Source organism: Symphalangus syndactylus, chromosome 21 (assembly GCF_028878055.3).
Source record: "Symphalangus syndactylus isolate Jambi chromosome 21, NHGRI_mSymSyn1-v2.1_pri, whole genome shotgun sequence".
Taxonomy (NCBI): Eukaryota; Metazoa; Chordata; class Mammalia; order Primates; family Hylobatidae; genus Symphalangus; species Symphalangus syndactylus.
Genome location: NC_072443.2, coordinates 35,525,419 through 35,552,101, shown reverse-complemented (window position 1 = coordinate 35,552,101; position 26,683 = coordinate 35,525,419). Strand labels below are relative to the sequence as shown.

At 38.9% G+C, this 26,683-nt stretch overlaps 2 protein-coding genes across 7 annotated transcripts in view; one reads left to right on the top strand and one right to left on the bottom strand.

The window, feature by feature from the left end:
• ZBED2 (zinc finger BED-type containing 2) overlaps nucleotides 1-26,683 on the top strand; it is a 79,491-nt gene that overhangs the window by 429 nt on the left and 52,379 nt on the right. Inside the window, exon 2 of one of the 4 annotated variants that reach the window (XM_063630651.1) lies at nucleotides 249-1,269. The exons of the other annotated variants lie outside the window; for them this stretch is intronic. The gene's annotated coding sequence lies outside the window, so the exon portion shown is untranslated. The remainder of the gene's footprint in view (nucleotides 1-248; nucleotides 1,270-26,683) is intronic. 4 annotated transcript variants of the gene reach the window in all.
• CD96 (CD96 molecule) overlaps nucleotides 22,035-26,683 on the bottom strand; it is a 102,460-nt gene continuing 97,811 nt past the window's right edge. For all 3 annotated transcript variants that reach the window (XM_055259468.2, XM_055259469.2, XM_055259470.2), the window contains one exon: nucleotides 22,035-24,760. In XM_055259468.2, coding sequence (XP_055115443.2) covers nucleotides 24,652-24,760 — 109 coding nt within the window. In that variant the 3' untranslated portion in view covers nucleotides 22,035-24,651. The remainder of the gene's footprint in view (nucleotides 24,761-26,683) is intronic.

Genomic DNA, 26,683 nt, shown 5'->3' with positions numbered 1-26,683 from the left:
AATGAAACATATTTGTATTGTCCTGTTGTTTGGAACCTTCTTTCAAATTCCTTGTCCCATTTGCTCTTCACAGTACCCCCACCAGGCAGGGAGGGTTGCTGATATAATTCCCTTTAGTAGATGAAATGAAAGTCTGAAAGCATTCAGGGAGCTGAATGTGGTGGCACTATTGGAAATCCCATTTTGGAACGAGTCTCGCTAGTATGGAGGCTCGTAGGCATACAAACCCATTTCCCTGCTTTCTGCAGTGTTCCCTACTCCTTCAAATGGTACTTCTCCGTGACGGAAAACTACGAGGTCTCTGCTGATCTGAGGACTTTGCACATGAAAATCACAGGGACATCCTGGCAAACAGACAAATCAAGAAAAACACCCTGGGCTTGATGGTAGGGACCCGGAGGGGTTGATGGTAGGGTTCCGGAGGGCTTGATGGTAGGGGTCCTGGAAGTCTCCAGGCCAGGCAGGTCCTCAGTAACTCCAGAGGACCTTATGGGAAAAGAAAGCGGTTGCCTGAGCAAGACAAGACTGAAGGCTCATATACAGATCTGTAGGTCAGCTAACATTTAATCACCAAATGGCCCCACCTTATCTTCTGAGCCCCAAACCACCTTTCCATACACATAACTCCTGCTGCATAGTGGCCCCTTTTGACATCTTATCAATATTTCCTTTTCCAGGCTATTCTTAACATTCATTTAAACCTGCTTTGCTGGATAATATTCCCAGTTTTTCTGTTTTGTTTGGTTTGGTCTGGAGGATTATCACTTGTATGTTAAGAAAGTGTGTAATATTTTTCATATATCTTCCAATGCTTAAAGGGTACTTCAGTATAAACATGGTATTCTTTGTTTTTAAGTATACCACAGGATATTGGTAATATGTCACCTACCTGTTTGTATCAACAATGTTTTTGGGCTTTTTCCTCCCACCCACTCTCCTAGAAAAATCACTCTGTGAAGTAATATCTTAAGATTTATTTTTGAAGTGACAGCTTTCAGGGCTTCTCTTCAGCCTAAAATTTCCAAACACAAAACTTTGTGGAAGCAGTGTAAGGCAAACACAATGTATTATTTAGTCTCTACTGTGAAATGTTGATTTTAGTGCCTTTTTTCCCCTTATTTTTCAGCTGTTAATGAAAGGAATGAGTGATATTTAGAAAGCATCAAATTTGGCCGGGCACAGTGGCTCACGCCTGTAATCCCAGCACTTTGGGAGGCCGAGAAGGGTGGATCACGAGGTCAAGAGATCAAGACCATCCTGGCAAACATGGTGAAACCCCATCACTACTAAAAATACAAAAATTAGCTGGGTGTGGTGGCGCATGCCTGTAGCCCCAGCTACTCAGGAGGCTGAGACAGGAGAATCGCTTGAACCCGGTGGGGCGGAGGTTGCAGTGAGCCAAGATCTGCCACTGCACTCCAGCTTGGTGACAGAGTGAGACTCCATCTCAAAAAAAAAAAAAAAAAAAAAGCAAAAAAGCATCAAATTTTAGAGACTTAGCAACATCACTGAGTGAGAACTTGAAGTAGAACCACTTCAGAATGAGATGATTTGCACCTCTCTGAAATTGGCAGATTTTAAATTTACAGTTACTTGATTTGCCCAAGAAAACAATTCAAAAGGAGGGCAACACTTTTTCCATATATTCCTGAGTCAGTCCTGGGAAAAATCTAGCAAATGAAAATACAGTGTCTAGTACAGTACTTGGCATATAGCAGGTGCTCAGTACTTATTGGAAGGAGGGAGATGCTTGGTAAAAGCTCTTGGTAAATGTCATGCTCTGCTGAGTTCTAAGGAGTGTCTTAGAGCAGTGCTTTTCAGATATTAATATGTAAATCAATCATATTCTGATTAAATCAATTTGAGATGGACCTGATAGTCTAAATATTCAACAAGCTTCTAGCCAATGCAGATACTCCTGGCCCAGACTACACTTTGAGTAGCAAGGCCTTAGAGAACAGGCTCATGTTTGACAGGTAGGATATGCAGTGCTTTTTCTCTCTTTTCCAAGATTTTATAATGTTTTTACATAACTTTTATAATCATAAAATAAATTTGCTTTAAAAAACTCAGCTAACAATCTCTAAGATAATTTTTTTTATGATATTATGTCATGGAAACCAAATTACCAGTGGGATTTTTCTATTATGCCATAGGTGTATAGGGAAAAATATTTTTTAAATAAAAATTAATATTTAGAGTTTGGATAGTTAATATTTTTTTTTTTTTTTGAGACGGAGTTTCGCTCTGTCGCCCAGGCTGGAGTGCAGTGGCGCGATCTCGGCTCACTGCAAGCTCCGCCTCCCGGGTTCACGCCATTCTCCTGCCTCAGCCTCCCGAGTAGCTGGGATTATAGGCGCCAGCCACCGCGCCCCGCTAATTTGTTGTATTTTTAGTAGAGACGGGGTTTCACCATGTTAGCCAGGATGGTCTCCATCTCCTGACCTCGTGATCCACCCATATTTTTATACATTCCATATTATGACATCAAGAGAACTCAATTACAAGAGGACTGAAATTTTGAAGTAAATTTTAATAAATAATTACAACAAAATGGAATGCTTTTTGTGTATAAATCATTCTGGTAGGTCCTAGGAGTGGAAGAAAAGTGAAATGATCCTTAGATAATATATAATCCAGTAGAAAAGAGAGTCAAATATGTGAATTACAAATTGTAATATCAGGCAGAATGAAGGGATAACAGAGACACACAAGTGGAGGATAATAAAGAGGTATATATTTTGATGGAGGAAGAGCCAAGGGATGCACTGTTAGAGGATGTGGTATTCAAACTAGGTCTTGAATTCTGAGAAAAGTTTTGCTCATGGAAAATGGATGGAGGGTTTTGGCATGGGAGAGGCATATGTAGCTGGGAAAACAGAGGCAAAGCTATAACAATGAATGATAGATGTGAGAAACAGAAAATATACTAGAGTGGCATATGAGAGAAGTGGGAAATATAGTTCATTTACTCTCATTTAATCTTCACATGAGCCCAATGAATTAGATACTATTACTGTTCCCATTTTACAAAGGATACTGAGGCTTAGTGGCTACATAACTCTGTCCAAGATCTCATAGCTAGTGAGTTGCATAGCTGTGACTCCAAATCTCTTGATCATTGTGTCAAGGGCTTCCCATTACATGTTACCTGTTATTGTAAACCTGGTAAAGGCTGTTTATGATCAAAGCATATTAAAGAGTTGCACTTTTTTTTTTCTATTGACAAAAATGGCCATTGCAGGTTGTTGAGAAAGGGAGTAAAATGATTCACATTGTACTTTAGGAAGGTAACTACGGCAGAATGGAGAATGCTTGGGGGAAATAAAGAGTCTTTCAGATAAATCACTGAAACAATTATCTAAGCAATGAAAAGTGAGAAAAAATGCAAAGACCTAGCGCATAGAGACTAAATGCATGGCCTTTCTTAACTCTGATGCTTGCCTCCCCAACCCCACTTCTCACCCCAAGGACCTGTAATTATAAGGCCTGAGTGAGTAGCTTCCCTACCTCTTAAATTATTTTTTATTACTTGAACACCTCATGAAACTGTTCATCCATTTTTATTGAATACAACCAATCTCATTTATGTAAATACATATACAAATTTGTTTTCTGGAATTTTTTTCTCCATTACACTCTTATTTCCCCAACCATTCCCCATTCTGCCATAATTATCTTCCAAAATGCAATGTGAATAATTTTGCTTCCCTTCTCAAAAACCTGCAATGGCCCCTCTTGTCAATATAAAAAAATTTTCCAAGCTTTTTAATATGCTTTGTTCATAAACAGCCTTTACCAGGGTTACAATAATAATAGGTGACATGTAATGGTAAAGACCCTGCTGGATTCCTGAAGAGCTGACTATAGCCTTTGCCCTCTATTTGGAGACTCCATTATTGTTTGAAATATCTGTACTGTACAAGTGGTTTGTTTTATTTGGATTCACGTGATAAATGAGTAGTGAGGATCCCAGATAAAGCACCAAAACAGCTTGCCATTCAGGCATATGTAATTGGCAGGATAAGCCGGCTTGATTTTACCAGATTAAAGGCACCCAAAAAGCCTTGGAGGAAGCATATTTATTTAATGATATTGGGACCAGGGCTGTCCCTGGTCCTCAGAGCTAAGCCCTAGCACTGTCTTACTTCCCAGGCTGTGTGCTAGATGGGGAAGGAACAGATCCCAAGCAGAATCAGAACACAGGCATGTATTTGGTCGAGGGATATTGCCTAGAGGGGAGTGAGGTTATATGATGCTTTGAGTTCCACAGTGATGTGTCACACACAATTTTTTTTTTTTCTGACTAGGGAGTGGGGTGGGTGGAAAAGGAATAAGGGACTGAAATGAGGAGCCAAGTAAATGAAAGATGGGATGCAGTAGAAGCTGCTTTGCTTTATGGCCTTGTACCAGTAGAGTTTATTCCTAGTCATTCCCAAGCTTCTTCACCCAGCTCAAGCCAAAAGACCGTATGATAAGGATCAGAGGAGAATGAGGAGATGCAACCAACATAGGTGGTGCTGTGACATGACGACAGCAGCAGCAATTACCTCCAGGAAGAGTGACATCATTGCAGCAACTGGGGATCTTCAGGAGCCTCCAAGGAAATGGAGACACTGAGGCACACACTTGTGGACACATGATACACCTTACACATTCCTGACATCAGAAGACAGAGGATTGGGATCCAGTTGTTTTGTTGATTGGGGTAGAGCCAGAGACCATTGTTTTGTCATTGTTACTGTGACCCATTCCCAGATTATACCCAGGTGGTGTGTCCTTGAGAAACTGGGTAGAAGAGAAGCAGCAGCTTAAACAGGAAGTAGCGTTGTCTATATTATCTCATGCCCACTTGGTATTTATGTCCCACAACTGGGATTCTGTAATGAGACAAGAGTGAATGGCAGCAATGGCTGGCCATAAGATTGTTTCTCCCAGATTTGAAAGCTTGGTGTTCAGGAAGACCCTAAGAGCCTCTGTGCCTTTTAAATTTATTGGACATTAAGTTTTTCTGGTATGCTTTCAGAAAATTTATTTTAATAGTAGTGGCTACTATAATACTTTTGAGAGGAGCTACTAACAAGTGATGATTGTAAAATTCGTTTTAATATCCATTCATTTCCGTCTACCACAGCACATTCCAGCATCCTCTTCCATTTCTCCTTCCCACGCCACCTCCAATCCCTGAAAAGGTAATTGAGAGGAAATAAAGGCCTCAGAGCCTTTATTTTCTAGCTAGTTAGCTAGTTAGCTGCAAAGTCCCTGATATAAGATGTTATAGAGCCACCTGCTGGTATTCAAGGCTCACTTCAGGCACACATAATATGTTCTGTCAGTGTCAATTATCCTAAAAATGTCTGTAGATCACCAGCAACAGGAACAACTAGGAGTTTATGCAATATACAGATTTCTGGATCAAATGCCAACCCTCCTGCATCAGATCCTCTGGGGATGGCATCTTTTCTTCCTGTGTTTAAAATGTTCTCCTCAGGGGATTTTTATGTCTCAAATGTTTGAGATCAAGGCTTTGAAATGTCAACAAATTTCTCTTTTTTAAAAAGTTAAAATAGGTAGAATGGCAGAGTAAACAATTCTTATCCATTAACAATTGCATATAACTTTATGCAATTAGAGAAGAATATTTTGGCAGAGATAGTTGATCTCAACTAGCAGGAAAACCAATTGATCTGCCACCCTTACCTTTTTTTTCTCCAGGCTACCCCACCCCAAAGTTCATAGAATAATAAGAATTATTCTATTATTAGGAGACATTGTTGTATTAATGTGTATATTAGTAATCACTTGAGCTTCAGTCACAACAGAATGACCTCTGTGCATTTGTTATCATTTAACCAATCTAATCTTGGGAATGCATTCTTTTAACAACATGACTGTGCAATTTGGGTTGCCACTATCAATTGGAAATAGCATGATGCCACCTCATCCATGGAGTAAAAATTAGTAATATTATCATTACCTAATATTATCATTCTCTTCCAACTTTTTAAATATTAAAATTACAAGTTTGTGCAAACAACCTTGACCAACAAAATTTTTTTTTAATAAAGTAAATAAATTTCAATGTAAATAAAAGTAATGAATTTTTAGTGTGTCAACAACTCTCTGTGATCAACTCTCTCTGAATGTTAGGTTGTAGCCAAAAGCCCTTACGATGCTTCTTGGCCTTTTGATGATTTTGTTTCAGAGGATTCTGATTTGCTTAAGGGTCTGTGGTTAACTCCCCAACTCAGCCACGTGTTCGGCTCTGCCCTTCCTAAACTGCATAAACTGGTCATGGAGGAAGTTGTAGTTTATCTTAGCAACATCTGCACCCACAGCTTCCTTTTCCTTTGAGTAGCAGAAATAAAAGAGAAAGTAAAATTTATGCCACACATCTTTCTGTTTCAGCCAAGTATAAAGGAGAATATTCTAGAAGTCAGAGTTAGGCAATATAATGAAGTAGAGGAGGAAGTGAGTTCCTATAACTGGAAGCATCCAAGCCAAGCTTGGCAACAATAAGACAGTAACATGATAGAATTGAAGCACTTGATGCATGATTGAACTACATGAACTTCATGGTCTTTCCAACCATACTCGGTTTTTTTTCCCTCTGCTGGCTGTAGATACCTTTTATCTCTGCACAGTTAAGCCTTTCTTTCCTCTTTATTATCTTTCCTCACTCAAATCTTTGACTTCATTTGCTGTAGTCAGGACTAACAGAACTTCTATATAAATATGGACCTAATATTCTAAAATCATGCTGCTACCAGCAAAAGCTTGAGATTCTGTTTTGGGGAGTACCTTTATACTGGTAACATGTTCTAGCCTCTGGGGACACCTCAACATTTTCTCTACCCTCTCCCTGCATTCAGCACCCAGGATGAGATGCTCTTAGCTCAGGAAGCCAGGCTCAGAAAACACCTAATGAAGCTCTCAGAGTGGGAAGTATGAATGACCTGGGTGGAGGTCACCTTTAGTGCCTCTATCACCTCCACAGTGGTAGGACTGATGTTTGTGCAGCCCGAGGGCAAAGCTTCTCAACTCTTGCACCAGAGGTGCCCTAATCATGGAGCTGAGTAAATGCACACTCCTCAGAGCCCTGTATGGCAGGCATGACAAGCATTGGTCCTGGCATTTCTTTCAAGCTGCATAGTTTGTTTTTGTGAATTCATTCACATTTTGTTACACACACACGCACACATGCACACACACACAAAATTGATGTTCTGGATGTGCTATGTTTGCCGTGTGGCTTCGAGTCCTTTCTGGCACACGCCTGTATTCTTGGGTACTTGTGACCCCTAATGTGAAAGTCCTAGGACTGGAAGAAAGGCACGAAGACGTCAATTAGGCACAAGAAAGCTCTGTTCACTCTTGGCCCAGCCAACTTTAGTAAAGTAGAAGACTACGAGTAGATTTGAAACCAAAGCTTGAAATCATATCCATTTGCCCAAACCTTAGGCAACCTGGAGCAAAAGCTGGAGAAGAATCAAGATTACGAGCCATTAGAGACATGACTGTCTCCTTAAAGAGAGTAGAGAACTGAAAGCTTCCCACCTAAGCTTAACTCTCTCCTCTTGAGTTGACCAGGAGAAAGTTTCACTTGTAGGGCTCATCCTGCCCTTCTGGTACCGAATGTACAATATTAAAGCCTGATGAATTTACACAGAGGAAGTAGAAGACAAGAGGCCTCTGACTCAGGTCTCAAACTCCTATGACTCTTAGCCTGCTGAGGTATGTTCTTGCTCCAAGAGTTTTAGACCAAGTTTCCTCACTTGTCTAGACTGGTGTTCTGTGTCTACTTACTTGAGTCTTCACTGATTCCTTGGATCTGTTTTTTTTTTTTTTTTCCTCTGCACCTATGATGCCTGCCTGATTCTGCCAATCTGGGCTAAACTTTGAAACTGACTCAGTGGCCTATTCAGCCTAAGGCATCTGCCAAGCCACCCAGATTTAGGTCCTGACCTCTCCTGGCCTGACTGACATGCCACAATAAAGACCATTAGAAGAAGAGCATTGATTTAAAGTGGGTATATTAGTCTGTGATGTGAAGTGAGTCAAAAGAAAAGCTCAACTCAGGATACTTGAGTGACAATCACCACCTTTAGCAAATTCTCTGTTCCACAAGGCATTTTTCTTTCTCCAACTCACTCATTTGCCATTTTCTGTCATTCACTCACACGATACTGAATTGAATACTACTTTGTGTCTGGCCTCATCCTCACAGTGGGGATGTTGAGGAGTGAAGGCAACTTTCCACCTTTGAGGACATTTGGGTCCAACAGAGTTCACAGCCCGCATTCCCTCATCTTGGAGTGACATTGCACATTTTGACATAAAATTAAAGCAACAATAGCAAACCGAAAAATGTCATCTCAGTAGATAGAACAGACGGTATCTTCAAATAGTATTTATTGAACAAATAAATATTGGTCAAGCTGTGTACCCAAAATTTGGGGTGATGGGTAAAAGTTCTGTAGGAGGAGTTTCTGCAGAAGTTATTGCTGAGCCTTCTTCCTGCCCCCACTCCCGTGTGGGGAGCCCCCAGTAGGAATGTTGAGCAGGAGTCTGCCCAGTTCTGCCACATGTGTGGGATCTTGCTGCAGGGACTGCTGTAAACTGTGAACTGTTTCTGTAGTTTCTATTAAAGTAGCAACAAAAAGCACTGCCCAAGGGTTTGAGGGAGGAATGAAAGTCTCTTTCGGGTGAAGTCTGGAGAAACACAGCTTAGTTTCCTTTGATATGAAATGGTTTAACAGTGAGAAGATAAGTTTGCCCTGGAGTTTTGGGAAAATCAAAGGGCTCCAATTATCTCCTTAAGAAAGGAAAATTGATTGAAGTTTTGGTGGATCCCAGCAAATACCTAGGGCAGAATAAGACCCAGAAATGATATAAAAACAGCAAACTTACGGGATGAATCCTTGCTTATTTTCTTTCTGAACTTTCAGATTAAACAACGCTCAGAGGAAAGAAACAATCCTGCCTCCACCCCAGTGAAACAGCATTTTGGATTTTGTCATACTGTATAAAGGCTGCAGTCTTGGAAAAATAGGGTAGTTTTGAGTCAAATTAAGAATCTTTTATTAGGGTCTTGCTCAAGTACTTTGTGTTTAAACTTTCTACTTGGAAATAATTTCAAACTTCAAAAAAGGTTGCAAAAGTAAAAATATTAAAAGACACACACATACACACACACACACACACACACACTTATTCCATCTACCTAGATTCATCTATCTTTAACAATTTACCCCCTTTACTTTGTCATTTGCTTCCATCTCTCTCTGTATGCATATACATGTATATCTATACATGCATGTATGTATGTATAAGTGTATGCATATACATATACATGCATACATGAACACACACCCTTTGAGGCTAAGTTATTTATATCATGGCCCTTTGGTAAATATTAACTGTTTATTTCCTAAGAATAAAAATATTTCTTACATAGCAACATCAGAGTTATAAATACTTTTATCTAGTCATCTGTCCATATTCTAATTTTGTCAGCTGATCTAATAAATGTCTTTGATAGCATTTCCCCCCTTCTAGTACAGGATTCAATCTAGAGTTAGGTATTGCAATCAATTGTCATGTCTCTTTAGCCTCCTTTAATCTAGAATAATTTTAGAGCCTTTCTTTAAATTGACATTTTTGAAAAATACAGTCCTCTCTCCCTTTTTAATAGAACATTTTTTTTTGTTGTTTAAAATTTCAACTTTTATTTTAGATACAGTGAGTACATGTACAAGTTGCATGAGGATATTGTGTGATGCTGAGGTTTGGGGTACAGATCTTTTCATTTAGGTAGTGAGCATAGTACTTGATAGGTAATTTTTCAACCCATGCCTTCCTCCTTCCCTTTATGCTCTAGTAGTCCACATTGTCCATTGTTCCCTTCTTTATGTCCAGATGTGCTAAATGTTTAGCTCCCACTTATAAGTGAGAACATGGGGTATTTTTTTCCTGTTCCTGCATTACTTCACTTAGGATTTTGGCCTCCAACTACATCCACGTTGCTGCAAAGGACATGATTTCATTCTTTTTAATGGCTGCATAGTATTCCACAGTGTATATGTACCACATTTTTTTTATCCAGTCCACAAATGATAGACAACTGGGTTGATTCTGTATTTTTGATACTGTGAAGGGCACAGTGATGAACATACATTTGCACATGTCGTTTTGGTAGTATAATTTATTTTCCTTTGGGTATACACCCAGTAATGTGATTGCTAGGTTGAATGGTAGCACTATTTTAAGTTCTTTGAGAAATCTGCAGACTGCTTTCCACGGTGACTAACTTACATTCCCACCAGAAGTGTATAAGCAGCTGGATGCAGTGGCTCAAGCCTGTAATCCCAGCACTTTGGGAGGCCGAGGCGGGCAGATCATGAGGTCAGGAGATCGAGACCATCCTGGCTAACATGGTGAAACCCCATCTCTACTAAAAATACAAAAAATTAGCCGGGTGTGTGGTGGCGGGTGCCTGTAGTCTCCTCTACTTGGGAGGCTGAGGCAGGAGAATGGTGTGAACCCAGGAGGTGGAGCTTGCAGTGAGCAGAGATAGCACCACTGCACTCCAGCCTGGGCGACAGAGCGAGACTCCGTCTCAAAAAAAAAAAAAGTGTATAAGCATTTCTTTTCTTCACAACCTTGCCAACATCTGTTTTTTGACTTTTTAATAATGGCCATTCTGGCTGGGGGGACATGGTATCTCATTGAGATTTTGATTTGTGTTTCTCTAATGATTAGTGATGTTGAACATTTTTTCATGTTTGTTGGTCACTTGTATCTCTTCTTTTGAGAAATGTCTGTTCATGTCCTTTGTCCATTTTTTTAAAAGGAGTTGTTTTTTGCTTGTTGATTTGTTTAACTTCCCTTTAAATTCTGGATATTAGGCCTTTGTTGTTTGCATAGTTTGCAAATAGATTCTCCTATTCTGTAGGTTGTCCGTTTAGTCTGTTGATTGTTTCTTTTGCTGTGCAGAAACTTTTTAGTTTAATTAGGTCCGATTTGTCTAAACTTTTTTTGTTACAATTGCTTTTGGGGACTTAACCAAAAATTATTTGCTAAGGCTGTTACAGTTTGGCTTTGTGTCCTCACCCAAATCTCATGTTGAATTGTAATTCCCAGTGTTGGGAGAGAGACCTGGTGGGAGGTGATTGAATCGTGGGGGCAGATTTCCCCCTTGCTGCTCTTGTGATAGTGAGTGAGTTCTCACGAGATCTCACAGATTTGTTTAAAAGCGTGCAGCAAAAAAGTACTACTCACTTCTTTGTTTAAAAGTGTGTAGGACTTCCCCATTTGCTCTCTCTCTCTCCTGCTTACTTTCCCTTTGCCCTTCCACCATGTTTGCAAGTTTTCTGAGGTCTCCCAAGCCATGCTTCCTGTATAGCCTGTGGAACCGTGAGTCAGTTAAACCTCTTTTCTCCATAAATTACCCAGTCTCAGGTATGTCTCTATAGCAGTCTGAGAATGGACTAATACAGAAAATTGGTGCCAGAGAAGTGGGGCATTGCTATAAAGATACCTGAAAATGTGGACACAACATTGGAACTGGGTAATGAGCAGAGGTGGGAACAGTTTGCGGGGATCAAAAGAAGGCAGGAAGATGAGGGACAGTTTGGAACTTCCTAGAGACTTGTTGAATGGTTGTGACCAAAATGTGGATAGTGATGTGGACAGTGAAGCCCAGGCTGTGGTAGTCTCAGATGGAGATGTGGAACTTATTGGGAACTGGAGTAAAGGTAAATTTTGCTATGCTTTAGCAAAGAGATTGGCAGCATTTTGCCTCTGCTGTAGAAAACTGTGGAACTTTTTGGGAACTGGAGTAAAGGTAAATTTTGCTATGCTTTAGCAAAGAGATTGGCAGCATTTTGCCTCTGCTGTAGAAAACTATGGAACTTTGAACTTAAGAGAGATGATTTATAATATCTGGGAGAAGAAATTTCTAAGTGCAAAGCAGGTAACTTGGCTGCTTTTTAAAGCCTATGCTCATTTGCATAAACAAAGAAATAACCTGAAACTAGAACTTATATTTAAAAAGGAAGCAGAGCATAAAAGGTTGGAAAATTTGTAGCCCAATCATGTGGTAGAAAAGAAAAATCCATTTTCTTGGGGGACATTCAAGCCTGCTGCAGAAGTTTGCATAAGTAAAGAAGAGCTGAATGTTAATAGCCAAGACAATGGGGAAAATGCCTCCAAGGCATTTCAGAGACCTTCACGGCAGCCCCTCTCATCACAGTTCTGGAGGACTAACAGGGAAAAATGGTTTCCTGGGCTAGGCCCAGGGCTCCACTGCTCAGTGCAGCCTTGGGACATGGTGCCCTGCATCCCAGCCACTGCAGCTCCAACTGTGCCCGAAAGGGGCTAAGTTACAGCTCAGGGTGTTGCTTCAGAGGGTGCAAGCCCAAGCCTTGGAAGCTTCCATGTGGTGTCGGACCTGCAGGTGCATAGAAGGCAAGGTTTGAGAACCTCTGCCTAGATTTCAAAGGATGTATGAAAATGCCTGAATGTCCAGGTAGAAGTCTGCTGCAGGGGCAGAATCCTCATAGAAAACCTCTAGTAGGGTAAGGCAAAGGGGAAATGTGAGCTTGGGGCCCCCCATACAGAGTCCCCACTGGGGCGCTGCCTAGCAGGGCTGTGAGAAGAGGGCTATTGTTCTCCAGACCCCAGAATGGTAGATCCACTGACAACCTGCACCATGCACCTAGAAAAACTGCAGGCACTCAATGACAGCCTGTGAAAGCAGCTAAGAGGACTGTACACAGCAGAACCTCAGGGGCAGAGCTTTCCAAGGCCTTCAGAGCCCACCCTTTGCATTAGTGTGATATGGATGTGAGACATAAAGTTAAAGGAGATTATTTTGGAGCTTTAAGATTTAATGATGGCCCTGCTGGTGTTCAGACTTGCATGGGGTCTGTAGCCCCTTTGTTTTGGCCAATTTCTCCCTTTTGGAATGGGGGCATCTACCTAACATCTGTACCCTCATTGTGTCTTGGAAGTAACTAACTTGTTTTTTATTTTACAGGCTCATAGGCAGAAGGGACTTGCCTTGTCTCAGATGAGATTTTGGACTTGGTTTTTTGAGTTAATGTTGGAATGAGTTAAGACTTTTGCGGACTGTTGGGAAGGCATGATTGTATTTTGAAATGTGAGAAGGACATGATATTTGGGAAGGGCCAGGGTGGAATGATATGGTTTGGATCTGTGTCCCCATCTAAATCTCATGTTGAATTGTAATTTCCAGTGTTGGGAGAGGGGCTTGGTGGGTGGTGACTGGATCATGGAAGTGGATGTCCCTCTTGCTGTTCCCAGGACACGAGTTCTCACAAGATCTTGTTGTTTTTTAAAAGTGTGTAGCACTTTCCCCTTCACTTTCTCTCTCCTGCCGCCATGTGATGACATGTTTGGTTCCCCTTCACCCTTCTGCCATGATTGTTAAGTTTCCTGAGGCTTCCGCAGCCATTCCTCCATACAGCCTGTGGAGCTCTGAGTCAATTAAACCTCTTTTCTCCATAAATTATCCAGTCTCAGGTATGTCTCTATAGCAGTGTGAGAACGGACTAGTAGAAAGGCCAATGTCGTCAATAGTATTTCCTAGATTTTCTTCTAGGATTTTATAGTTTAAGGTACATTTAAATCTTTGATCCGTTTTGAGTTAAATTTTTTATATGGTGAAAGATAGGAGTCCATCTTCAGTCTTCTGCATATGGCTAGCCAGTTATCCCAGCACCATTTATTGAATTAGGAGTTTTTTCCCTGTTGCTTGTTTGTATCAGCCTTGTTGAAGATCAGATAGCTGTGCATGTGTGGCTTTATTTCTGAATTTTCTATTCTGTTGCATTGGTCTATATGTCTGTTTTTGTACCAGAACCAAGCTGCTTTGGTTACTGTAGCTTTATAGTATAATTTGAAGTTGGGTAGTGTAATGCCTCCAGCTTTGTTCTTTTTGTTTAGGGTTGCTTTGGCTATTCAGGCTTGTTTTTGCTTCCATATAAATGTTAGAATAGTTTTTTTTCTAATTCTGTGAAGAATAACTTTGGTTAGTTTGATAGAAATAGCACTGAATATGCAAATTTCTCTGACTAGTATGGCCATTTAAAAAATATCAATTATTCCAATCTATGAGCATGGCATGTTTTTCCATTTATTTGTGTCATCTCTGATTTCTTTCAACAGTGTTTTGTAGTTTTTCTTGTAGAGATTGTTCACTTCCTTGGTTAGCAGTATTCCTAGGTATTTCCTTTTCTTCATAGCTATTGTAAGTGGGTTTGTGTTCTTGATTTCACTCTCAGCCTGGATGTTTTTGGTGCATAGAAATGCTACTGATTTATACATTGATTTTGTGACCTGAAATTATACTAAAGTAGTTTGTGAGTTGTAGGAGCCTTCTGGCAGAGTCTTTAGGATTTTCTATATGGAATCATGCCATAAGTGAAGAGAGATAGTTTGACTTCTTCTTTTACTATTGGGATGCCTTTTGTTTCTTTCTCTTGCCTGATTGCTCTGGCTAGGACTTCCAGCACTATGTATAAAAGGAGTGGTGAGAGTGGACATACTTGTCTTGTTCCAGTTCTCAAGGGGAATGGCTTGAGCTTTTGCCTATTCAGTATGATGTTGGCTGTGGGTTGGGGATATATGACTCCTATTATTTTGATGTATGTTCCTTTGATGCCTAATCTGTTGAGGATTTTTATAATGAAGGAATGTTGGATTTTATCTTAAGCTTTTTCTGTATCTATTGAGATGATCATATGGTTCTTGCTTTTAATTCTGTTTATGTAGTGAATCCCATTTATTGGTGTGAATATGTTAAACGAACCTTGCATCCCAGAAATAAAGCCTACTTGATCATGATATGTTAACTTTTTGATGTGCTGCCAGATTTGGTTTGCTAATATTTTCGGAAATTAAAGAACTTCCTCCTGAATAACTACTGGGTGAAATAAAAAAATTCCTTGAAACTAATGAAAATAGGAATACAAGTTACCAAAATCTCTGGGATGCAGCCAAAACAGTGTTAAGAGAAACGTTTGAAGTCCTAAATGCTTTCAAGAAGTTAGAAACAACGAAAAATTAACAGTCTAACTCTGCACCTAAAAGAACAGAAAAAATCAACCCCAAAGCTAGCAGAAGTAAAGAAATAATCAAAATTAGAGAAGAGCTTAATGAGGTTGAGATGCAAAAGATCAATGAAACAAAAAGTAGGTTCTTCAAAAAAATAAAATAAGAGATTGATAGACTGCTAGCAAGATTAACAAATAAAAGGAAAGAGAAGATTCAAATGAGAACAATCAGAAACAATATTACAACTGATCCCACATAAATACAAAAGATCCTCAGAGACTGCTATGATCAGCTATATGCACAGAAGTTAGAAAATCTAGAGGACATGGATAAATTCCTGGAAACACACAATCTCCCAAGATTAAATCGGGAAGCAATTGAAATCTTGAATAGACTAATATCAACTTCTGAAATTGAATTAGTAACAAAGAACCTACGAAGCAAAAGAAGCCCTGGACCCGATGGATTCACAGCCAAATTCTACCAGATGTACAAAGAAGAACTGACACGATCCTACTGAAACTATTCCAGATAATTGAGGAGGAGGGGCTTTTCCCTAACTCATTCTTTGAAGCCAGCATCAGACTGATACCAAAATCTGGCAGAGACACAATGAAAAACGAGAACTTCAGGCCAATATCCCTGATGAACACAGACACAATAGAATATATCTTATTTTGTATTTATTTGATGCTACTTTGTGATTGGATTTAGTTTGGTTATTCTCTGCCCTAATACTGCATAGGTGATATTGTATCCTTCCCAGAGTGTTACATTTGGAGGAGCACAACATCCCTGTCTCTCTCACTGATGATACTAATTTTGATCACTTGGTCAAGTTCTTGTCTAATTTCTCCACTGCATAGTTACTGTTTCTTTTTCTCCTGTGTAACCAATAAGATTTTACAGGGAGGCACTTAGAGACCATGCAGATATCCTGATCTTCATCAAAATTTCCTCGACTTAGTATCCATTGATGATTCTAGCCTGATGCAATCTTTATTATGCTGATTACAAAATGGTAACTTCTGAATTTCAGCACTCCCTTCATATTTATTAATCTGCTCTTGAAGTTTTGCTATAGGTGAAAGCCCTCCTTTCTCTCTCTGTCTACTTATCTACCTATTTATATAGCTATCACTTACTACTGGTAAGGACTCATGAATTCCTGCTTTTCTCAATGGTTTCTAACTCATTAATATACTTAACTATATTGATGGTCAAATTTTCCTAGATGTATACAGTGGGAGTCCTTTCAAACTGACTCTTATATCCTTCTGACATACCCTAGCAGTTTTTGGACTATGTTCTTATTTTCTGATCTAACAAAGTATTTCAAATTCACTTATGTCTACTTTGTCCTTAGACATTTCTCTGAGTTCAGTTCCTTTCAGCAGGAAATTATATTGAAAACCAAGATGCAGTTGCCAGGTATGCTCTTTGCTACCGGGATATCTTTGCTTCTTAGTCCTTTCAAAAGGCACATCTAGGAAATATAGGCACATTTACATATTTGCAATGCAAAACACACATGCATGCTCAAGCACATTTACACACAGACATGATTAAGATTAAGATTACCAGTGAAGGACAGGTGGACATCATGGGTCTCCAGATGTGATGCTTGGGAAGGACACTAACCTTCATGCACATACACATGCATACACACACACATATACACACACATACTGTGGAAATCATGAGTTTGCATTGATACTGCCAATTTGACTCCATCCCTGCATCTACACAGGGTTCTTTCCAGTCTTTCCTTATTCCATATTTATATGTTCCTTTTCCCTAATGAGAACCTGGGCATCCAATGACAACACAGTTACACATTTATGTAATCTTATAATACATAACAATGGTTCAAAATTGCTTTGCTCATATCATTACAATAAAAAAAATATTACTACCCAGCCTTCCAGATTTGCTTACAATTCTCACCCTGTTCCCACCATCCCCACTCCACCCTACATGAGACTGGGGTATATAGTCAAATATATAGTCAAATTTTGTGTTCCTAGCTAGTTGGGTTAGGTTTTTTTTTTTTTTTTTGAGGTGGAGTCTTGTTCTGTTGCCCAGTCTGGAGTGCAGTGGTGTGATCCCAGCTCACCACAACCTCCACCTTCCGGGTTCAAGTGATTCTCCTGCCTCAGCCTCCTGAGTAGCTGGGACTACAGGCATGTGCCACCATGCCTGGCTAATTTTTGTATTTTCAGTAGAGACAGGGTTTCACTATGTTGGCCAGGCTGGTCTCAAACTCCTGACTTCGTGATCCACCCACCTTGGCCTCCTGAAGTGCTGGGATTACAGGTGTGAGCCTGGATTGGATTAGTTTTTCTTTCTTCTTTCTCTTTCAGTGGCTTATGGTATTTTACTTAAAATACAAATGGTTGGCTTTCAGTTTTAGTTTTTTTTTCTGTTCTTATTTAATTTTATTATTTTAATATGTAGAATACTAATCTTTTTTTCAGACAAAATTATACAGAAAGGTATATACAGGGAAGGTCACTTCTCCATATATCTGTCACACTCTGTTCCTTCTTTACCCCTCAACTCCAGCATTTCTTGATTTATCTCTCCTGTTTCTTTTTGTAAAAATAGGCATATACATACTTCAATTTTGTTTATTTTTCCTTCTTTCTTACACAAAGGTAGCATATTACATGCTCTTTGTACTTCACCTTTTTCCCTCAATAATATCTCTGGAAATCACTCAATATCAGTTGATAGAGATTTTCTTCTTTCTTGTTTTTACAACTGCACATTAACTCTATTTTGTGTATTTACCACATTTTATTCAACCAATCTCCTATATTGGACATTTAGATAATTTCAAATACTTTGTGAATAAACATAATGATGCCAAAATAACCTTGTGCATAGATATTTTGATATTGTTGGAGGCTGAGTTTCATGGTGAAATCCTGAAGATGAATTACAATGTCAATGAATAAATTAATATGTAGTTTTGTTAGATATCATCATATTCTTCTCAATATTGGTGGCACCATTTTGCACTCCCTTCAGCAGTATATGAGTGTGCATGTTTTCCCCAAAGCCTTGATAACAGAGAATATTGTCAAACTTGAAATTCATGACAACTAAATGGAGAAGAACTGATGTCTCAGTACATTTTTAAATTTTGATTTCTTTTATTATGAATAAATTTCATGTTTTTCAAATGATTAAGAGTCATTTTAATTTTTGTGTGTGAATTATTTGTTCATGGCTTTAGCCTATTTTTCATAGGATTTTTCAGTTTTTTATCCTCAATATTTGTAAGTTCTTTATCAACAAGTATATTGATAAAGGTATGTATATTGATATATCATCTGTGATATATGTTGTAAATATTTTCACTTACTTTATTATTTGTCTTTTGACTTTGCTTTCTCTCTTATGCATGTTGTTTTTATTTCTAAGTAACTAAATTTATCCATCCTTTCTTTCATTGCATATACATTCGTACAATTGTAGTTATATATATGTATACCGTAGAGTATAGTATATGTATATATGCATACATATATATAAAACTATATATAGTATTTATATACTATAACTGTACATATATATGTATCTACAAATATAGCTATAGATAGATTTGCATGCATGTATTATGTATATATGTAGTTAAGAAAATATCCCTTTTTCTCAAGAGTTTTTAGTAGGAATGGGTGTTGAATTTTGCCAAAGATTTTTTAAACAGCTATGGAGTTTATTCCTATCCTTTTCCTCCTTAGTTCTATTTATATGGCAAATTATATTAAGCAATTTTCTATCATCAAATACTTCTTGCATTCTTGGTATGACCCTTAGGTAATGTTTTCAAGTCCCATCACTATGTCTCAGATATAAGGGTCTCTACTGCAGTGGCCTTGCCTCTACTAACAGCCTCCTCTCTGGAGCCTTTAAAAGTATTTCTCACATGTTGTCCCTGAAATCATACTGTTTTATTATTTTCTCTTCTTTGTGCATAATTTAATTTTTATATGTATTACACTGTACTGTATGTATTTGTTTAAATGTCTATCTCTTCCATTAAATTTTACATTCACTGAAGGCAATAAGTAGTTCTTAAATTTTTTTTAATATCAATTTCATAAGTGTGGAATCTACAAACCCTAAACTGGCCATCCAAAAGAGGTATTCAGGAAAAGTGTTTGTCAGACTTTTCTAGTAACTAGCCACAAAATTAAAATCAATTCTTATTTATTATTTTGTTAGATTTCAGATCTGTTAGTAATCAAAGCATGTCCCTTTGAATCAGTGCAATGGCTTTATGTATAAGAAAAATCCAATGCAACCCAATTATCTGTAAGAGTAGAATTAGGCTTATCTCAAACCAGTGATGCAAAAATGATTCTACTGTAGATGGAATTCTCAGATCCCTGTTCATCTTCCCATTCGGCCTTAACAGATATTCAAGCTTTGAAGCGAGAAAATGCAGAATAGAGAGGTTAACTCTTATACATGGCTCTTAGGATATCAGGTCCACTATAAAACTTCTCTGCAGGATTCATGTAACTGTTGTTCTTTCCCCTCCAGCCTACCTTCTTGGCACTTTTAAGTATTTTCTGGTGATAGATGAATGGCATAATGATGTAGCCATTTTTATTCGGTGATATATCTTCTTTGGACAGTAAATGGGGCATATAGTCTGACAAAACTCAGGGCAAATGTGCATAAGTTTCTGGCACTTACCCAGCGTAGCTGGATATGGCCCCAGCCATGCTCTCTTCTTTATGTTGTGATATTGAGTTTGTTGCTCTTCCCTATTATTCCCCACAGTGTCCCTCCCTACAATCACAATGCCACAGTCTTTGAACAAATACGAGGAATCTGAGTGTGCAGAACAGGAAAGAGTTTGGAGATCTGGATAACAGAGATTGGAGGATACAAAGATGCTGTCTGAGGAGAAAAATTTAGATTCTATTGTTCCCATTTCTATGTTATTTTCACCCACAAAATAACAAGACCCATCACAGATGCACCATTCAAGCTTTAAGAATAATTCCAAAAGTGTTCCCTGGCCCTGACCTAGCTTGGGGTCATAGTGTCCTGCTTTCTGGTCATGTCTTCCTGGTTGGAGCATGGTGCCTTTGTTAGTAATCCAGGACATCCAGGAAAAAGGCACCTTTGCAGGAGCTGGGAAATAAACTGCCTTGATTCTGCGGTTCTCACTATGTGTTTCTGCCAGTTAATGTGGACACCCATCCTTTAGCTGGTTGACACAGCCATGATTGCTGTTGTCAAAAAGTCAGTCAGGCTATGCATTTCAGCCCTGGTCTCAGAGAGAACAAAGTTTCTATATTTTGAAGAATCAATCTTCAGGTTCAAACTTACCTTCCTAAGTCTGGGTGCCAAGAGGGCTACCTTTCAGGACCTCTTCCCCGTTCAGAGCCTTGAGACATTTTTCATTATCTCTGGCCTTAGTAAGTTTCTCTAAACTTTCTTTTCAACTTCTGATCTCGATTACTCTCTTCTCTCTTTTCTCTTTCATTTCCTCATTTTCTTTGACATTTTCTAGAGCATCCCACCCTCCAGGGTTAATTATTTCTACTTTTCTTTGTTTTCTGTTATAATTTTTAGCATATTAATACCAAGGCATAAAAAAGCAATATTTACTTAAAAGCACACAAAGCAGCAGCTCTTGTCTATAGTAAAAGGAGATACCAAAGCAATTAAATATTGATTACATTCTAGGCTAGAAATCAGAGAGCTGGGTCATCACGTTGGTTTTACCATTTCTAATTGTGTGACCTTGGACAAGTCAATTTCACAGAACCCTTAACTCATTTTGTGAAATGACCTCTAAAACCCATCCTGGTCAAATGTTCTATGATTTTTAAAGATCTATAAATGCAAAGTTATTTTGATGAAGTCAACCATATCTTCTTGTTAAAACAAAACTCATGCTGAACCAAAGAAAATAGAAAATACTATTTTTAAAAAAAAAAGCACGCATTAGGCACTTACATATGAGCTAAAATGTGCCTACCTCTGGATCTATATATGTAGGTTAACTATTGCTACAATGTTGTGTAATAACCACACAATTTCAGTGGCGTGCAATAATATCTAACTTATGTGCCTGTTGAGGTAGGCTGTGAGTTTTGCTGATCTAGACTGGACCAGCCCTGGGTGGTACTGCTCTATGAGCCTTTCTTTTTCTTCTTGGCACAGTAGGCTAGTCTGAAAACGATCTTCTCATGGTGATGGTAGAAAAGAAGAGAGTGAATCCAATCATAGAAGTGCTTTTCAAGCCTTGTGTTAGTGACGCCCATGATATTCCATTGCAAAACAAATCATGTTGTCAAGTTGAGGAGTGCTCCTGGTGCAGGTGGGTAAGGAAACAAACATATGAATAACAATGTTAACTAACACATAGTGCTTTGGAAATGAGTGACAAACATGCTTACATATGGCTTTTTCTCAGTGAAAATGAAACTTTAGAGATTAGAGTCTAGTATTGCTATTTCTCCTATGAGACAGAGCTAAATTCACTAATAGAGACAGCAGTTGCTAGTCGAGACAGACTCTATGAATTTACTTGCACACAATTTAAGGCTCAAATGAAACTGTCATTTTAGTCAAATAAGGGTGGTCAAGCTCACAGTACTACCTAAAAAGCAACTGGAGCCCCTCTAATTTTCAGGTTTGTGAAAAGTTCCTCTGAACTACTCACTGAAGATCCCTCCATTGATAAGCAACTGCTCACTCTATTCAAGTGGTAATGAATGTGCAAATGCTGACCAGAACTTAATTATGAGACTAAAAGAGTGTACTTCAAAGAAGAGCTAATATAAAAACACAGTGAGACACCTGTCATGTGATAGATTGATAAATTACATAAATTTATGTTATACTGTAAAACTGTCTCTCCCTTTAGTGAAACAATCCAAATACCTCCAACTCTGCCACTCTCTACCCCCAACTCTGCCTCTCTCTACCCCCACCTTCTGCTTGTATTCATATATTGTAGTAAAACAGTAAAATAAAACCACAATGCTTTGTATACAAATTACTGATGATTAAGTCTCGTTAAATACAAATAGCTATACACATGAAGCAAAGCAACAGCCATACATAAGAAGCTAGCGTTTGTTTCTTGAGAACTAATAAGGAATTAAAGATAAATAATTAAGGCAGGTAAACAGTTTATTTTTCTAGTTGTTGAGCTGTATAGTTATCTATTGCTACGTAACAAATTATACTCAAAATTAATGGTGTTAAACAATAAGCACTTATTATCTAATAGTGTTAGAAGTTCAGAAATTCAGAAAAAGGCTTAGCTGGGTAGTTCTGGCTCACTTGAGGTCTTGGTCAAAAGATCAACTGAAGTTGCAGTTATCTGAAGACTTAACTGGAGGCTGGAGGATCTGCTTCCAAGATGGCTCCCTTACATGGCTGGCAAGTTGGTGCTTGTTAGCAAAATACCTCAGTTCCTTGACAGGTAGATTTCTTTTTTCTTTTACTTTTTCTTTTTTTTTTTTTTGAGACGGAGTCTCGGTCTTTCGCCCAGGTCGGAGTGCAGTGGTGCAATCTCGGCTCACTGCAAGCTCTGCCTCCCGGGTTCACGCCATTCTCCTGCCTCAGCCTCCTGAGTAGCTGGGACTACAGGTGCCCGACACCACGCCCAGCTAACTTTTTGTATTTTTAGTAGAGACGAGGTTTCACCGTGTTAGCCAGGATGGTCTCAATCTCCTGACCTTGTGATCCGCCCCCCTCGGCCTCCCAAAGTGCTTGGATTACAGGCGTGAGCCACCGCGCCCGACCACGACACGTAGATTTCTCAATAGGGCTGCCTTGGTGTCTTCATGGCACGGGAATGGGCTTTTCCCAGTGTCAGTATGGTCAAAGAGAGATCAAAGAAGAAGCTGCAGTGTATTTTGTGACCTAGCCTTGGTCATTTCTAAGCTTTTTTGGCTATACCAACGATGAGAGTGGTACTCACTCTCAACATTGTGCAAGTACATGACCCTGAGTGTGAATACCTCCTTAAATTTTTTCCCTAGGTACATTGATTGCCTCACCTTAATCTTGGCCCCAGGTTACACAAATCATCTGTATTCAGCATTGGAGGGGACCATATAAAGATGTGAATAGTAGGAGGCAAGAACACTGGGGCTCATCTTGGAGGCTGGCCACCACAAGAGTTAAGCACCTACCTAAGATTCTGAGCCATGAGAAAGAACTTCCATAGGCTTGATGGTTCTCAACTTTGGCTGAACATGTGAATCATCTGAGAGTGTTGATGCCTGTGTCTCACTCCTCAGACATTCTGATTTAATTGAACTGAAGTGTGACAGCCATGGTGTTTAAGAAAAAGACATAATCTCCAAATAACTGCACAAGGTATTCTCATGTGCAGTCAGGGATAAGCATACTGCAAGGGAACTAAAGTTTCCTTTTGGGACTAAAGTCCACATGGAATTTGCCTATCACTCTATCTGTCAACAACATCTGTTTTTCCCTCCTGGAGCAGGGAGTGTGGGAAGGTTTCAAGAGACAAGGAGGATTAGTAATTTATTCACTCACAAACTGTTGCTGAATACAGAGCACGTCTGGCTGACTAGGTTTCTTCTCTGACACCTATACATTCTGCTTCAACTGCTTTATAAAAGATTGGTAGGAGCAGGGTTAATTAATCAGTGCTGGTCTGATTTGAGGCTCTTTATCTTTTTCAAAACAGATCAAAACAGGCAGGATAAATGAACAGGAAAGTCCCCAGATGAAAAAGAGAATAACAGGAATTACATGAGTAGGGTTGGGCTTAGGCTGCCCAAACAAAACAGTTTGGTACCAGTTTGATGGACATACACATGAAGGCACTCAAATGAAACCACTCTTGGCTAATATAATTTTAGAGGCCAGTGGAGTTTTATATCTTCTAGGCTACTGGGTTGTTGGCTAGTTATCTCTTTGATCCCTCTTCATCCTGGTCCACGTGGCAGGAGTCTGGGCTGAACATTGTAGGAAGACAGTGAAGGAGGATTGAAAATATGGTTCCTGTGCAAAGTATTCTATTTTCCTTCCATGAAAATAAACAACAGAATTTCAATATGAAGACTAACCATACTTCTCCATTACTTGGCAGCCTTGTTAGCACTTTTACATTTTCTTTTTCCTATAATTATCTTAGGGAATGCAGCAAAGCCCCAGGATTTTGGCAAAGAGTTTACAATGTTGATAGATGTTCAAATAAGAGGATCAGGCATGGGCATACACTTGAAACCATTGTTGTCTCTCCATCAGAGAATTTAAATGAAAATACTGTATTTTTTTTTAGTGACGGCAGACTAATGTGTACTTCTTACATAAGCAAGAAAACCACTATGAATTGCATTGAGTGTGAACATGACATATCCTCTCCCTCTTGGTTAAGCTTCAGGCGTTTGGAGATGAAAGAGGGTGAGTTGCTGGGAAAACAGGTCACTCACTTCTGACTTCCATTTCAGCTGCAGCAAAGGCATGGCTGAAGAGCGACTATATTAATAAAGCACAATGTCTACCTTCTCAGTAGGATTCCAGCAGAGTTCTGCCATGGGGCAAAGTCTCACAAGACTAGAGGGTCTCCATCTCATGATAAGGCAGATCACTTTCATTGGGCTCTTGAATGCAAGTGTACTTGATGGGAGGTGGTGGTGGCTTGAAAGGTGGAGGTCTTTCCATTCTAGGAACAAAATATTGGTCTTTCAATGCTAAGAATGTGAGGGAGTCTTATGCACACACACACACAGACATGTGTTGTTTCCTTAAAGGAGAACACAGATTGATGAGAAAGAGACATACTCTCCAAGTTCTTTCAGCATTTTTTGTTGGCATAACCCTGTGCCTGTTAGTCACATTTGAACCTCATGATCTTACCATTAATTAATATTTACATGGCATTTTGTAGTTTGCAAAGCATTTTTATTCTAACATTATTTACTTTGTATGTAGAAATTGCGTCACCATTTACAGATAAAACTGAGCATTTTTATCATAACATTTACTTTGTATGCAGGAAATGCATCATAACATTATTGTATGCAGGAAATATATCATAACATTATTTACTTTGTGTGCAGGAAATGCATCACCATTCTACAGATAAAACTGAGGCTCAGAGGTTTTAAACAACTTGCTCAAGAGAACCAGACCAACAATTCAAATCTTTTCACCATAACTGATACTCTCCATGACAACTGCCTCCTAAGAGAAGAAATGTTTCTCTTATATGGATTAAAATATTCCTCCAGAGACTAAATCTTAAAATCCTAGGATTTAAGACTGAAGCTTTTCATATAGCCTCTTTGCTAACCCTAGCCCCAGCCTTTGCCCAAACACTCACTATGTACTGTGGGGATAGGGTAGAGATGGGAAGTAAAGCTCTTCTCAATCCCTGAGTACTGGCTAAATAATGCCTAAATCCCTTTTGTTTGAATCAGTGAACATTCTTAAAGTCATCTTTGTACAAAGAACTATTTTATGTTAGTACAAGTAATCTCTTTTTCCGAAATGCATTAAAGAGCCAAGTTAGTGTGGAATTTAGCTATACAAATGCTCTAGCTATCTTGATATCAGGAAACAGAAATACATCTGTGAACAACTTTATGTTCGTCACTCAAACACCTCTATGCCCTGGCAATCTATAGCATCTTAGGAGAGATAAAGAGTGGGTAGTAGGGAAAGGAGGATGGAGAGATTGATTCTCATCTCCATATAAAACAAACATTTGAATATAGAACAATTTAAAAAATCAATTTGGATTTTCAGATTTCATTTGTTCATTTAATATAAAGCTCTCTAATCCCTATTACCCAATTTTCAGATGCTTTAATGGAGACTTCATATGTATTAATAGGGAGGTACAATTCTACGAAACATGCACTTTTGTTTTACTTTTGTTTTTTGGGGAATTATGAGTTTCTCAAGGTCATGTGGTGGCCAAATTGTAGTCCTTGGAAAAGAACCCAGAATTTCTAACTACTGGTTTAGTGTTTTATTCACCACTCCCTGTATGTGGTTACAGAGTCTTCAAGGATACTCTGCAAAAGGTAGAAAAGCATGTGGCACGATGGTTAATGTTATCTTAGAGCAGTAGTAAGATAAATGGAAGATCAGCTCTGGGTACTGGGGTCTCTTCGAATTATGGCCCAATCCAGACTGACTCAAAATAGCAAGTCAGAAAAATGAGGCTTAACCTTATGTACCATTTCAGACTGCTGACTGGAGAAGGCTTTTGGAGAATATTTCAATAAGACAAAAATGGGGTAACCCAATGCTTACTTTCTTTTCTGCTTGGGAAAAAAAGAAAAGGGCAGTAAAAGCCCACTCTAGTAAAAAAGCAGCTGGAAATCTCTTAAAATTACCTTTCTCACTCAATTTCACACTTGAGCATCTAGGACCAGCGGAGCCTAGGCAGTTCAAAGATGCATGAAAATGAAAAAATAATGAAGATTAAAAGAAAAATCAGTTTTAGTTTTGAGGAGAAGTGAGGCTCAGTTCTCATTTCATGTCCACGGACTTGCTCTATCTGATGAATGTTACAGCCTGACTAGGCCAATGCAGAGAGGGATACTGAGTCGGGAGTTGTGTATTTAATCCCAACTGT